Source organism: Leuciscus leuciscus (assembly GCF_965113295.1).
Source record: "Leuciscus leuciscus genome assembly, chromosome: 1".
NCBI lineage: Eukaryota > Metazoa > Chordata > Actinopteri > Cypriniformes > Leuciscidae > Leuciscus > Leuciscus leuciscus.
The window spans coordinates 70,698,183-70,714,206 of NC_138725.1; the positions used below are offsets into that span (position 1 = coordinate 70,698,183).

General features: G+C 39.4%; 1 protein-coding gene across 1 annotated transcript in view; it reads left to right on the forward strand.

Annotated features, from left to right (window-relative positions):
• The first annotated feature begins 589 nt into the window (after positions 1-589).
• The window catches only part of pitpnc1a (phosphatidylinositol transfer protein cytoplasmic 1a), a 107,799-nt gene continuing 92,364 nt past the window's right edge, over positions 590-16,024 (forward strand). Inside the window, exon 1 of the mRNA XM_082188043.1 lies at positions 590-1,235. Within this exon, the coding sequence (XP_082044169.1) occupies positions 1,188-1,235 (48 nt within the window). The 5' untranslated portion in view covers positions 590-1,187. The remainder of the gene's footprint in view (positions 1,236-16,024) is intronic.

The window sequence follows — 16,024 nt, forward strand, 5'->3', positions numbered from 1 at the left end:
GTTTGAAACAATTATTATGTGGATTGAAATGTGTGATGAAAGTATGAGGTCAGGGAAAGTAGCCTATGACTAGCTGTGTTACAAGTGTGCTTTTGGTACTAAGAGTTTTGAAAATGTACACCTTACTTGTGAAAAAAGTACCAAAGCGAATAAAACCCCCCTCAAAATCCCATTTTTTATTTTGTATTACTACCCAGTTAACACAGAACGTTCCCCTAACGTTAGTTTTTGGTTCCCGTTTGGTTAACAAACCAACTAACGTCCTGGGAACGTTAAGAAAACTTTCCTGGCCAACCAAAAACAAACCATAAAAAATAACGTTCAGGGAACCATAAACTAACGTTCTGAGAACGTTCTAGGTTCTCTGATATTCATTTATTTAATATATTTGTCACAGTATCTTTGCATGTTATATCACACGACATACGTGAGACGTGACATAGCTCAGATTTTTTTAACGAACCACAAACTTAAATGCAAGCAAACAAAAAGTATTTTTCGCTGTGTTTATTGCAGCGGCTGGTGTGTGATGTTTACGGTCACTTAGTGCCGCCTTTCGGTTGAAGGCGTTATTGACCGATGAAAACATTGTGATGCGTTGCGCCACACACACACTGCCACAGTGAGTGTGTCTTTCTCCTTGCAAACTTACCATCCCGCGTTAGCGCAGCGGAGGAAACGACAGCTGCACAATATCTCTCACTAGATTAGAAGAGGAAAACAATGCAATAACTCCAGGTGCGCCGTGTTTACTTTGACATTTACTCAGATCAACGCTATATCATCTGTGCGGAGCGGGACGGGACAGGTGCACGGGGAAGCAGCGGTTCATTAAAGAGGACGAGAGCACAGATCCGCTTCATTTTAAAGTTTAAAAACACCACAAACACCGGGACGCTGCGACAATCGTCTTCTCCACTGGATTTCTGGCGTGTTTCCCTGCGCGTAAAAACGCACGAGCATCTGCAAATTCCAAGAGTGAATTCATTACAACATCACAAGCCGCGCGCGCGCGCGAACGCGAACGTTCACTGCAAACACAACGGCAAGAGCGTTTCTACAGAAGTGCACTGATATTTTCCATCTTTCTATGTGACAACTCGTGATTGCATGCATCACCAGATGGCTCGATTGATTTAGATGATCACTGGCACTCGATCTAGCGTGGGAATCATAAGGAGAGGACGATGTTGATGAAGGAATACCGAATATGTATGCCACTAACTGTGGAAGAGGTAAGTGCACTAAGTTTATATTTAGCGATTGATCACTGTTATCGCATGGTGAAATGTTGGGAATGTATACAAATATAGTTAATTCATCATATCCAGTGACTCATTGGTAAATTCACCCCCAATGACTTTTATTGTAGTTAATTCACCTCCAAATGGCATTATCGTTTATTTGAAGGCAGTTTACACCAGTTTTTATTGTTTGCAACTTTTCCCTCTCTCCCGGGGATACAGTGCAGAAATCCATAGTGAAATCCACTTGGTGGTGCTGTGGAACTTTCCATTCCCATCACTCTTTGGCCGGGGATTGGAGTTGTTGTTGTTGCTCATTTAGTGTGGTTTTGACATTGTTTCAATGTACTTTTTAATTGGAAAACAAGATGATTAGGCTACTTTGATAAGCTGTTCACTACAGTCATTTGGATGGTTACGTTTTTTTTATAACGAGTCATTTACACATAATGGACCTCTTTCAGACCAGTATTATTTATGAAATTGAAAAGCTGCTGATACAGACTGACATGATCTTTTATTTTATAACGATTAACTCAACTTGGACTGCATTACATTGGTTTGTTGGGATCCACGGTAGTAGCTGTATCCTTATGCAAACCTTAACATCATAACCAATAACGACTTGTATTTTTCTAGACAATCAATCAATTGGAAAAAGGACTTTAGGAATGGCTGAAATAACAAATTAAATCAAACTTTGAGCTTTGTGGTTTTAGTCTGGTAAAATTTGAGGTCATATTATGCTAGTAAACTCCTAAAAGTTGACTAAATTAACTAATTGGCAATAAAAAAAGGTATATACTCCTGTTTCAGTAGGATATATATGTAAACCTAAAGTCCCCATGAAATCAAAATTGATGTTTTTTGGCTTATATGTTAGCCTTATAATCTAGTTTGCTCCAAAACAATGATAAAGTTCGCATAAGCGTTCAAAATTTAGTCTATCACTTCCACCAATATGCATCAGTGATTTGATGACATCACTCTGTACTTCAGCTGCTCATCAGATTTTCTGTCCAATCAAATGCTCTCTAGAATATGAAGCTCCACCCCCTACACTATAAATAGATGCTGAAGTTGCGCTGAAATCGGTCACTTGTTCACATATTTACTATGTTCTACATGGTGAATAGCACATAGTGCACTATGTAGGGGATAGAGAACGATTCAGACAGTGTAATATGCTTTCCATTGGGGCGAATGAAGTCTGTTTTCACGTTAGTGTCCGCAGCGTGATCACAGTCTGCTCCAGAGACACGATATCACAGAGCGGATCATATGATCAAATCGCCGCAGACCAGAAAATGTATCTGAGTGCTATATTTTAAAGCGATATGGAGATTAGGAGGAAACTGTGGCTTTACAGAGTTTAACGGCTTTGCCAAATGTGACGTAAACGGAACGCCATTGGCTATTTTGGGGCCTGGAAGATGGGGCCTGTCCCGCCCCATCTTCGTGTTTCAGTGGAAATTACGTCAACAACTGATTAATGCTGCGCGTTTCAAGGCACTTCAGAGGGCCTTTAAATCTACATAAACTATATCCTGAAATATCCATTTTCCCAGTCATTTCATTTCAGTGGCAAAAAGTGTCACAATTTACCTGAATTTGTTTAGGGGATAGAAAATATCATTAGCTCAGTACAGAATGAAAGGTCTCCACCGTGAAAAGGATATGTGTGTGTGTGTGTGTGTGTGTGTGTGTGTTAGTTATATTAGGTAAGTGTTCTGATCATAATGTCTTCATCATGGGAAAATATTAGAAGTTTCATTTCAATGATTGTAATGTGATCTAAGCATTGTAGAACTAATATCAAGACAATTTCTGTTCGCACTATGGCACCAATATAGTAGCAGATGCTTATGCGCATAAATCTGCATCTCAAATGGACTGACTGAATGTAACTGTAATTGAATGGAATAGATTTTGAGCAGAGAATATCAGATCTATCTGCGCTGTTTGTGGCTTTGTGCTTTTGCAGCCCATCTGCTGACTGACACCACAGATGTGTTTTGTGTTCAAGGAAGCGGCATGTTAAAACTGCATCATCATTAATATCGGCGCTTAATAAATCGAGGTCCTTTTGCGTACTGTAAACAGAGTAAGCTAAACCCCAAATTATTTCCCTGAGGGAGAGGTATAAAATACAATTTCAAAACAATTAGCTTTTTATGATGTTTGTGTACATGTGTGTGTTTTAATAAGAGGGAAAAGCCATCTGCAAGCGTTATGGATGATTGATTTACCTGGCAACGGCTGAGACTGCTAGTTAAAATCTGTTTGATCAATTAAAGGTCTATTGAGGGGTTACTGAGCCGAGAGCATGATTACAGGTCACATGACTGTTAGCCTACATCATCCCATTTTCTTGGCTCTTGGAAACAAGTGTGACTCTAACATTTGTTGATACCCTCTATGTATGCGTGCAAAGAGCGAACATTTAGAGGTCCTTGAGTTTGCACATTCTTGAGCGATTAAAAACCTCTAAGTCAGACTTAATTAATTATTGATATATAATAATTTGTGGTGGGATGCTGTAAAAATGACTTGCATGAGTGAAGTGATAAAATGTGAGCGATTCTCCTGAGATCTCCTTTAAAATTCCAGTGTTAAATTGAATCATCCTAGCTGATATTTATTTTTTCATATACTTAACAGATTCAGCATTCCTCAAAATGAATAAAAACAGCCAAATGCACACTCAGAATATTACACAAACCTGCAGTAATTAAAGATTTTAAATAACACAAATGGACTTTATGTATTTAATCTCACTTTATTTACAAATGTCTGTCTTACATTTATGCATTTGCAGATGCTTTTATCCAAAGCGACTTGCATTGCATTTCAAGGTGCACATTTACATTCTTATCAGTTCTGGCTTTCCCTGGGAATCGAGCCCATGACCTTGGCGTTGCAAGCGCCAACACTGCTATGTGAGCTACAGGAAAGCCTATGATGCTGACCTTCAATAATCCAATTCAGCCATAAGCAAAAATTATTTTAGTAACCCATTATACTTTCCCTAAACAAGTAACCAAGAGACAATATTAGTTACTTTCTTAGGGAGTAATGCAATATTGTAATGCATCACTTTTAAAAGTAACTTTCCCCAACACTGGGTATTTTACAAATTTTCACATTCAAGCATTTTCATACAGTTGTTTTACCACAGATTTAGGGTACTTTTACACGACAACGATACGCTTGAAACGGAGAAGTTTTTCCTTTGAGTTTTCCGTGTACAGACGACACCATTGTCAAAACGATCCCCATTCCGACGGATCCACGAACGACTAAAAACGTTGTATTCTGCTGCCAGGCCATTAGATGGCGATGAAACACTATAGACTGAACACGTAATACGCATGTGCATGACGTCATCGTCTTCAGCGTTTTTGTTTTTGCCGTTGTCGTGTGAAAGAACGGCCAAAACGCATTCAAAGCTTTACGTTTTTAGTTGAAAACGGTGTCGTGTAAACAGCCCCTTAGTTCACAAATAACTGACAGTCATGACGTAAGTAAATCTGATTTTCATCTACAATAATAAATGCTCAAATTTGCCATTTGTAAATTACTTTTCATGCTATCAATTAAAATTGAAAGTTGATTTCTTCCAACTATTACTTTTCTTCGAAAAGTATGAAGTGTGAGGGAACTTGAACATGGGAAATCATTTTAATCTCATTGCTGATTAGGAGAAAACATACAGGATATTAAAGAGATTTGACTTTCACACAGTGATAGTTGTTGCTCTTAAATATTTATAAAATATACACTAATAGTGGCATTTGTGTTGCGTGCCAGTTATGTTTAATAGGAACTGCATACATTTTTGAACCTCAGCTATGAAATAAATATAGTAACATCTTAATTAGGTGAGAAATTGAGCCGTGACCTGAAGCTCAGGATCTTTCACACGTGAAAGCAAACACATTTTCTTTGCATTAATTGGACATTTTCAGCTGAAACTCAAGGCCGTCTTGATAATGTATTGTAATGACTTTCACCAGAGACCCTGAACAGATGAATCTTCACTTATCTAGGGCATAAAGGAATTTTACTTTACTTGGAAAAAGGTTGTCTATGTTGTCTCTTTGTTCATGTGGTTTGAAAGCATGTACTCTATTCAAGGGGAGGCATGTGATTTTTCGCTTAAAGTCAGCATGAAATAAAAAATCAACCTATCTATAAATGCATAATATTGATCTTATTGTGACCTAATCATCCATGCACATGTTTGTTATTTTTTTGACGACGCTACTCTAATTTGTCAGATTTTCCTGTGAAAATGACTTTCTCGGGTGACGGATGCAGGACTTCTCCAATCATTTTGCCTGCTTAAAATCCCCCTGGAGTCAATCATTTTACCCCTTAAAACTCATATTTGATCACCAAAATGACATATTTAAATGTTTAATGCCTAAAATAGATTGAATGTAACTCTACACCCTTGCCCCAATAAGTGTACGCAGTTCTATGAATATGCAAATGAGCCCCGCCTCCACTTACTCACACCAGCTCAGAGATCCACTGGTTGACGATCACACGTTGATCTGATTGGTTACAAGGTAGTTTGTGACGTCAGAAACACCAGCGATTTCAAACCGTGTTTTTGAGACTGTCTTTGGTTCACTGCAGTTTTAAGGAGAAAATTCTCAGCAATGGTGTCGACTTATGAATTTGCACATGGTTTTTCACACTGCAAGTTCACATTCAGACCTGCCTCTATCCAAACAACAGCTGATGCATAGAATCAAGTCCCCAACCTTCTCTTACAATTTATAGCAACTTTAAAGCTACAATATGAAAGATTTTTGTAATAAGATATCCCCAAATCACTTGCACACAAAAATGATATATTTCCTGCAGTTGTGTACATACAATATCCCAAAAGTTCCCAAAGATTTTTAATTTCAGAGAAATTGCCATTTTAAATAATGGCTCGTCCCTGTCCCACTTGTCGCCTATCAATGATGTAACATCCGCGTTATCTCTGGTTCGACTCGACAGCAAATGTAGAGGTGAGCAAATGTACAATGTTATGTAGATCAACATGATGAAATGTTAGAATATGATCAGTATGTTATTCTAATGTCGCTCACTGCTAGTCTCATACAGAGAAACTAACACATAGAATAACATTATAACTTTTAACACACTCAAATGCAGTTTAGTGTGATAGTGTAGACCAAGTGAAACAGCGCTGCGTTACCTCACAAGTTTCACTCGTCTAATAAACTGACCCTGTGTGAGTATTATTCAGCACTTTCGGGTAAGTTAGTTCGGTAGAATGAAATGTCCTTATTCCCAGGACTCGCGTGTGGCGCTGAGATCTGTCTCTCATTGGCACTCGCGCCGCTTCATACCTCAGTCATGTTAAACACTCATCCATAAACATTATTAGATCCTTCGGCATGACGACAAGTTCCATAATTCCGCTTATGCTTCATCAATCTACGCCTGTGTTATTGTAAGAGGTAAGCGACCCCTAGCGGCGGAAAAAAATTACATATTGTAGCTTTAAAGCCTCTATAGATATAATTTTATTTAGAAGGCAAAATAGGACATGGTGTACTTAGTTAATGTGTGTTAAGTAAATCTGCTAGTGTTCTCCTAGAAATGTACAAAATTCTCTTTGGAAAACAGAGCAAAATATTGGATGTTACTCATCCTGCACTGCCGTTTTTTCTTCTTCAAATACTTTATTTACACACTCAAATTTTTCCAAATCAGTATGACTTTTTTTCTTCAGTGGAACATAAAAGGAGAAACTGATTCATGTATCTGATCAAAATAAAGCCACACAGGTTTGGAACGTCATGACCGAGAGGAAATATGGATTTATTTTGGTGGTGAGGGTGGGCATCAAACATCATCATGCCCTGTCAGCACCATCCTCCATTTCAGCAGCATCTTCTTTTATTTGTGCACTTATTCTTGGCCACAAGCTTCTGGCTGTCAGTATATCTGAAGCAGTGATGACTGGAGGGTTGTGTTGCTTCCTCCGTTACTCAGATTCCTTATGCAACCATTAGAAGGAAATTCTTCTGAGCTGCATTGCTAGTCACCAGCATGTGTGTGTGTGTGTGTGTGTTGGATACCAGCATAGGATACTGGTGTCACCAAAAGGCTAAACTCCAGCCAGCGTTTAAAAAAAAAAAAAGTTGCCAGCCACCGCCAGCATTTTTGATCATTTTCACAATTTCATGGCCAACAGAATATTTTGTTGTATGAATATCTGAACATGTAATATATCATTAGAAAGAACAGAAAAAAAAGTCCTATATTCTTAAACCAACATTGTTTAAGCAACATATGTGCAACAAAGCTACTACGGTTTTGGGAAACAGTCGTGAATCGCTATTTCTTCAATGATGCTTTGCACAATAGTAGTTTAGCAGCGAGGTACATAGTTGTACGGGAAACGGACCCTTATTCGACTCTTCTCACACAACACTTGATTATAAGACAAGACTAGAAGTAGCCTATCTGTGGTTTGCATCGTCAGTTTTCATGGTGCTTGTTATGGTTTATATTTGCTTAATAAACTAATGCATTGTGCTTGGGGACTCATATTATAAGTGTAGTTTTTTCCCTTCAATTTTAAAATTACTGTAAATTACATTTACGGTTAATTATATATTTTTTAAGTAAATGTTCCATCTAAGAGATGGAGAAATGCATTGATAACTTTGTAGTATAATTTTTGTTTTGTTGTTGTTTTTTAAAGTGAATGGTGATTGACTGGGAAAAACTGTTATGATGCTAGGGTGTTGCTAAGGTGTTGCTATGGCGTGCTCAATAGCATATTCATGCTTGCTTGCTAGGTCATTGCTAGGGTGTTCTGAGTGTTTGTTTACTGGCCCAAGTCAAAAGAGCCCATCCCAAAGTCTTTCCAGTCACTCTATATGGCTCATTTCCAAACTTTAATCTGAGGTAAGATCCACAAATATATGTTAGGAGGTTGGCAAAAGTTAATTACATTCACCAGTAAATAAAACGAGATCTGCCAATTAACAAAAAATGTCACAAACACAACTCTGCCTGGCACTGATTTGTGAATCGCCGCATGCATTTGTGGATTTTGAAGCATTTCTGGTGGTGAGATGTGCACACAGTTCCACGAATAGTTGGACTCCACCCACCGTCTACTCGAGCCAATTAGATAACAGATTGCGCTGATTAATCGTAGCACGTTCTTTCTCCAACCAATCACGTTTAATCAGTTTTGTGAAACTCCTACGATATATTTGTGGATCTCATTCTGTTTATTTGTAAAAAATTTTATTTTGTGAATCTCTACATTTTTATCTGTGTTTCGTAATCTATTTATTTGGAAAAATGAAACATTTCTAATCCTATATATCTATTAAAATATTTATATTGCATGCACTTCTTAAAGCTCTGGTCATAATCAGACCTTTTGTGTTCACTGTCTTTTCATTTGAAACGTCTTTTCCAGCGTGTTATTTGTATTTATTTATTTTTTACATATCACTTCAGCTCACAGTAAATTTATTCTGAATAGTTTTAGAACCTCATAGGTCGAGCTGGAAGCATCTAAAGTGATTACTTTGATCTAAATCCGTTACTGCAGGCTTTCAGCAGTGTTTCACAGAAGACCGACCGAGACCTTACAAAACCTGACACGCTTCTCTGTACTCACTGTGAAGACATGCACACAGCTACATGTAATGGACTGCTCATGTCAAATGTAAGAGGATGGACTGAAAGGGTTAGATGGGTCCTCTGATACTTATTTTACCCCTGTTCATGGCTTGTACAAAATATGTGACAAAATGGCAACTGTGGTTGCCAGAACTTTACAGTAAAAAAATATACTGTAGCAACATTTTAAGTTTTACAGACTGAAGCTAAATTTACAGTAAAAAACCCTTATATTTCACCTTTTAAACCTTAAACATTTTTTTTTAACCTTTATAATATACGAACAAGGAAAATATTGAACAAGGAAGGGACGAAGGAGATGGATATGAAGATATGAAATGAACAGACTGAGAACTTTATCTTATTAGATAAATATATGTGCATCATAAATGAATGCATCATTGTGGTAACACACATGACATTAAAATAATGAGAGAGAGAGAGAGAGAGAGAGAGAGAGAGAGAGAGAGAGAGAGAGAGAGAGAGAGGAGAGAGAGAGAGAGAGAGAGAGAGAGAGAGAGAGAGAGAGAGAGAGAGAGAGAGGAGAGAGAGATGAGAGAGAGAGAGAGAGAGAGAGAGAGAGAGAGAGAGAGAGAGAGAGAGAGAGAGAGAGAGAGAGAGAGAGAGAGAGAGAGAGTAGCTTTACCCATTAATGGACACTGTACTAAGAATAAGTTCCAGCACAGCGCTACAACAACCATAATGACATGACCCTTCACAATAATGCTTTACAATGAAGAGAGCTGCATATGGAAGTTAAAATACCTTACTCTCATGTTGAGTGATAAAAACACCATCATCTCTGCATCGCTTTTACAACATTTTAAACCCCTCAGTTCTCGCCATCTCCGAAAAGCCAAGCCAATGTTGATTCTTGTTTTATTACGAGCTCTGTCGCGATCTCTTTTTGCCAGCAGACTCTCCTCTCTTTAGCTTTTGTTTTTAAACGGGTGAATCCCCTGAGGTTCGAGATCCACCCGCTCCACCCGCTCCTTGTCAAACTTTCTCACTTGTCGTTACAACTATAACCTGCCATTCCCACACAAGACGCGCGTCAAAGTAGCCAGAGCAACTGAACTCTATTTATGGATATGACGAGACATGCATGGGCGAGTGATGCATGTACACAATATAAACGGGCTTGCTATAGTGAATCACAAAAACACGTTTTTTTTCAGAAAAACATCCCAGGATTTTTCTCCGTCTAAAGCAAGTGAACGGGGATCACCGGAGTTTATTTTTGACTGTTTAAAATCCATATTTAGGATTTATCCATATGACCTCAGCCAAAACATAAGGGTCTTCTCTAGCGAAACAATCAGTCATTTTCAGAATTTTGTTTTGTTTTATATGTATACATTTTGCGTGACGTTTGCACATTGGGAAGAACTGCCCTATAGTCAAGCGTCAAGGATACGCACATGAACAGGCCATTTTAAACAATTAACTGACACACATATACTAATATACAGCAACAACCATTCAACTTTTGGACCGCACCTTCTCCACACTTGTAAACAATTGGGTGGATTTTGCCGCCTACGTCAAGCGTGACCTTCCCAAAGTGAAAGTAATGAATTTTGGACAGTCAAAAGTGATCCCTTGTTCACTTGCATAAGCTGGAGAAAAAATCCTGTGAGGTTTTCCTTGAAAACGTTAATTTCTCTTGGGCTGAAGAAAGTAAGTAGATACATCTTGGATGGCCTGGGGGGTTGGTAAATAATCAGGAAATTTTCATTTTTGGATGAACTATTCCTTTAATAAATTGTTTATTATTATTTTATTTTTTTTTAAGCATTTGCTCCTTATTAGAAATAAGAGCATCAGGGAAGTATTGAGAGATGGGGGTAATGGGGATTGAGGAAATTACACCAGATTTAAATCACCATGGATTAATGTCACGGGCATATTCACTGACCATTGCATTACGCTTCTGATGAACTGATTTGACCTTTTTACCTAATTATATCAGATACTACTCCAGAGGAAGATCATGTCTATAAATTTTTTTTTTTCCTTTTGAACTGGCCGTGGCCCTTGAGCCTGCAGTAAATTGAAAGTCAGAGAGGTAGTCAGCTGGCTTTTGTTGTATTATGAAAGAGCTCCTGCAGACCTCAATGTTGAGGCTTTTTTGAGGTCCCACAAACCTTGCTGGTGAGCACATGGGTAGTGGATCGGATCGCAGTCCAGCGTTTCATGTTCGTCCCCATACGTCACGTTCTTTCAACAGTAAAGTTTCCATCGGTTGGCCAACTCCTGGCAGCCGAGATAATTTCTCAGTGGTTCCCTGTGAGAAGTATTTGACCCTAAAGCCCGTTTGAGGTCTGCCCACTGGCACCCTGACAGGAGCACAAAGGTTACAGATGAAAGTGGGGAACGTTAGTGGCGGTGCAAAGGCAAATATAGCCTGTCACTCAGGGCATGTTGAGAAGAAAGCGTATGGACAATCCCTGATGCTTGAAACACGATTGTACTTCAACAACATTCATCTGAATTTATAGTTTCCTGACAACACCAAAGACGGCAAGACAGGCAGATGATCATGTACTGTGTTTTATACTGAGCATAAAAACATCCTTGTGTCGTATGAAATGTAGTTTTTAGACATTTAGTAATAAAAGGTTGTCTACCTGCCAATATGGCATATTTCATAATTCAACATGTTTCAGTCAATTTCACACATTTTAGTTTGGTAATAGTTCAGCTAGTAAAATGTGTAGGCCTACAAGTTCATGTAACAATAACATGTTAACATAAGGCGCTTTTCCACTCACTGCATGGTACGGTTCGACTCGGCACGGAACGGTTGGGCTCGCTTCGCTTTTCCACTGCGTGGTACGACTCGGCTCGTTACGGCACGGTTCGGTTCGCTTTAGCTCGGTTGCTTTTCCACTGCAGTTAGTACCGCTTCAAAGTGGGTGGGACTGATCGTTATAGTTGCCGTCTCTACTGCCATGACATCATCATATTAAATGCGAATTTTTCATTCCGGGTTTCCCCATCCGCTCCTCGGCAACCAACGAGAGGAACGTCTGCACCTCGTCCACTGACCACGATTCAGCCATTTATTTTTTTTAAGTTTATATATATTTTTTAATTTATTTTTTTAAGCAAATACTTTTAAAACAGGCGCTACTGCGTTGGCTGTTGTCTACTGGCTATTTAAATCTAGCGGGTTTAGTGTCTCGTGTTGTAAATATAATGACGCTGGTAGTGATGATTCTGTCTGACCAATCAGACCGATCTGCAGTGTTTTCACGTCACATTTTAGTATCGGTACGGTACGCTTGGAACCTCAACAGAGGTGGTACCATTTAAAGCGAGCCGAAGCGAGCCGTACCGTACCGTACCATGCAGTGGAAATGCGCCAAAGCGTGCCGTACAGACCCAAACCGTACCGTACCATGCAGTGGAAAAGCGCCATAATGTAAGTAAGAATAAATGACTTGCTTAGAAATCCCAGACAGCAACATAGTGTCCTCCCAGATCCGGGCCACATCTGGTACATGTGGATTCAACGTGTGCCAGATGTGGGCCGGATCTGGACCGACACTATGTTGCTGTCTGGGATGATATTCTTCTGAGGTAAATTAAAGGCTTATTCCTCACAGCGTCGTCTTCCAAACTCGATGAAAAGCTTGATGCTTTGTTTATCGAGGTGGTTGGGGGTGTTTACAGGTTTGTTTGGGTCTTGCATGGACGATTACTGTATGAATAGCGTGGGTAAGATAATGAACTCAGACGGGAAAGATTGTACCTATCATTGGTTTCATACAGATTACATACTCAAGAGTATTTGTTTTATCCCTTAAAACTCAGATTTGATCACCAAAATTACATATAAAAAAATGTGTCTACACCCCTGCCTCATTTAGTATTCGCGGTTATATGAATAATATGCAAATGAGTCCCGCCTCCACTCACTCACACCAGCTCAGAGATCCACTCATTGACGATCACACGTTGATCTGATTGGTTACAAGGTAGTTTGTGACGTCAGAAACACCAGCGATTTCAAACCGTGTTTTTGAGACTGTCTTTGGTTCACTGCAGTTTCAAGGAGTTAATAATCAGCAATGGAGTCGACTTCTGAATTTGCACATAGTTTGTCTTAAAGCATATTAAAAACACCACTTATGGTGCTTTTCCATTACCAGTACCAGCTCAACTCGACTCGGCTCGCTTTTCGCTCCGTTTTCCATTGCAGATAGTACCTCCACAATAGTACCTGGTCGTCATAGCGAAGCCGCAGGAAACTGCCGTGACCTAATTTTCTATGCAACACACACCCGCTACCCACACACACAGGACAATGGAGGAAATCGAGTGTATGCTGTTTTTGTTTTTGTTTTTGCTGTTTTTTATTCAGGATACTCCGTCTGGCGCGTGCAATGAGGATGCAGTGAATAGTGACGATTCTCTCTGACCAATCAGCAGTCTGCCGTGTTTTTCACGTCACATTTTAGTATCGCCTCAGCTCGCTCAGAACCTCGCCGGAGGTGATACGAAAAAAAGTACCTGGAAGCAGGTACAGGTACAACTTTTACACAGTGGAAAACCAAACAAAGGCGAATTACCGTGCTTTCCACCCTCATATCCCCCTGAGATGAGAGATTTATGTTTTTTTTTTTTTTTTGGGGGGGGGGGAAATTCCTCCGATGACGCAAAAATCGTCATTTTTCGTCATCGGAGGATTTTTTGGCCAGAGGCTAAAGACTACAGCCAGTAGGAGGGGCTGTCCCGCATGTTTTCAACCCGCCCATAAGAGGTGGGATCTCACTCACAGAAGGTACACAGTGTCAGCCGTCTTTCTTTGGAAGCTAAGCTAGCAGGCTCTTGTTCTGTGGAGAAAGCTGAGTAGTAGGAGAAAGCTGAGGTATTAGGGGTTACCATCCTCTTTTTCCCGGACATGTCCGGCCGTCGAGATCGTCAAAAATGTCCGGGATTCGGCTTTTGCGTTCTGCGGTCGCCATTCATTGTTTACATGCACACCTTTTGTTTCAATCTAACTGAATTCATTCCGATTGGTGAATCTGAATGTAGTGTTTACATGAACGCTGAACAAGTGATCAGTTGATGTGCGTTTTAACATTGCTAAGAAAATTCCTGCTCCTCCGTGAGAGATAAGAGACCGGTGCGTCTCACAGGTGTCGCTCATCAGTAATCACACCACCGGCCTCGTGCCGTTCTCCCGCGCCCCTCAGTCTCGTCCTGCTCGCCACAGTAAACATAATGAATGGTGACTGTAGAAGGCAAAAAGCTGAATCCCGGACATTTTGGGCGATCTCGAAATCCTGGGCAGACTCGTCACGGAGACTCACTAGTAGCCTATCCTTGTTGTTTAACTGCGCTCTCTTACCGGTAGGCGTGGCTTGGGAGTGGCCTCCTAGGGCAGCGAAGCAAGTGCATTCTGGGAGTTGTTGTCTTTCAGCCACATGAGCCAAAAATACATTTTCTGGCTTTTCTCAGTCTAGAAAGCTCCAAATTCAAAAATAATTTCACATTTCTTCTACATAAATGACCCATTTTAAATACACATTCATCTTTCCAGAGGTGAAGTATCCCTTTAAAATCTTGATTTTCACCACAGGGGGACTTTAAAAGTAGACACCAGGCTTTCTAAAGACATGTCTGTGTGGCAAGTATTCGCTGAGTTTCAGTTAGTTTTTGCGACACGTTTCATAAAGGAGTTCGCAGAGACTACAGCAAACACACCCTGTTTGTTTTCTTTATTTTACAAAAGCACAAAGTTTTGTTGTTGTGAGTGTACACAAATAAATGTAGACCCCTGACCCTTTGTAATGGTGTATTACTCGTTTCTGTAGGACAAAAAATTGATGTATTTCTTATTCTTTTCGCCGTAATCAGGATCATATTTTATTCTGGCTCACTTTCAATATTCCCAATTTTAAGACCTTATTCACCTTTGATCACTGCACGTATCCAGATATATTGACGGCGTCTGTGAACTCACATTTCCCAAGAAGATTCCTTCACCATCTGCCATTGATTCAGATTCACGTCACAGACCAGAGCTGGAGCTGAGATTGCACACGAGCAGCCTGAGGCGCAGACTGATTTTATGAGGTGTGAAGGATCGAGGGCCAAACTGATGTCATTGGCAGTGATAGAAAAGCACCATTGAGGCTTGAAGATGATGCTTGTGTAAAGAATGGCACTGGTAATGAGGTGCTGTTTGTTTAATGGAGAAACGCCTACAGCACAGAATACAAAGCACTCGTATCACGTGTATGGTTTGCCACAAAACTTTGCGTGCTAATGCAATTCAAAATGTAGTGGCGAAATGCTTGCATTTGGAGGTCATGGCAATGAAACAAAAGCCATGAAATATGCATGTATCTTTGCAGTATTTGATTGGAAAGGAGTCTCTTTTCAGAATCGACTACTTGCAATAGTTCTGCTGTATGCAGTATGAATGCTGTGCGTTTTAGAATACGTTTTCTGTATGGATGGATGGAATTCATTTTCTGTTTTATTGACTTGCAACTTGTGCCGAATTGAGCAAAATACAAGATCGCACAATGCAATGCAGTCGACTTGACCTTTCATTTCCATTGTGATGAATTTTTTTTGCTGTCATTTATATTGTAACTGTTGACAGTCATGTTACATAAAAATGTAAAATTATTAATTTATGAATCAATTAGGGCTGCAGCAACCAATCAATAATAATTGATAATGAAAATAATCGACAATGAATACATTTTTTTTTTTTTTTTTTTTTTTTTTTTTGTATGTGCACAATCCACAGAAAACATCCGCACTTTACAGTACTGAATAAAACATTTCTATTGACAAAATGCATCTGAAATATAGTGGAGGAAACGGAGTAATCTGCGGTGGTAAAAGTGAATCTGCCACTTGAGAAATTAAAAGTGAAGAAATGTATTTTCTTCTCTTTCAGCTATAACTATGTTGACTAAGTTTTTGCTTGTGAAATGCTACTTATTATTATCTCAAAAGTTCTATGATCATATTTCTGTCGCTAACTATTATAGGTTTTACCTTTTGAAACCCTGCTAGCTGTCAAGACGTTCAAAAACATTGCCTGCTAACCGCAGAATATTTCAGCATTGCTTTGCATA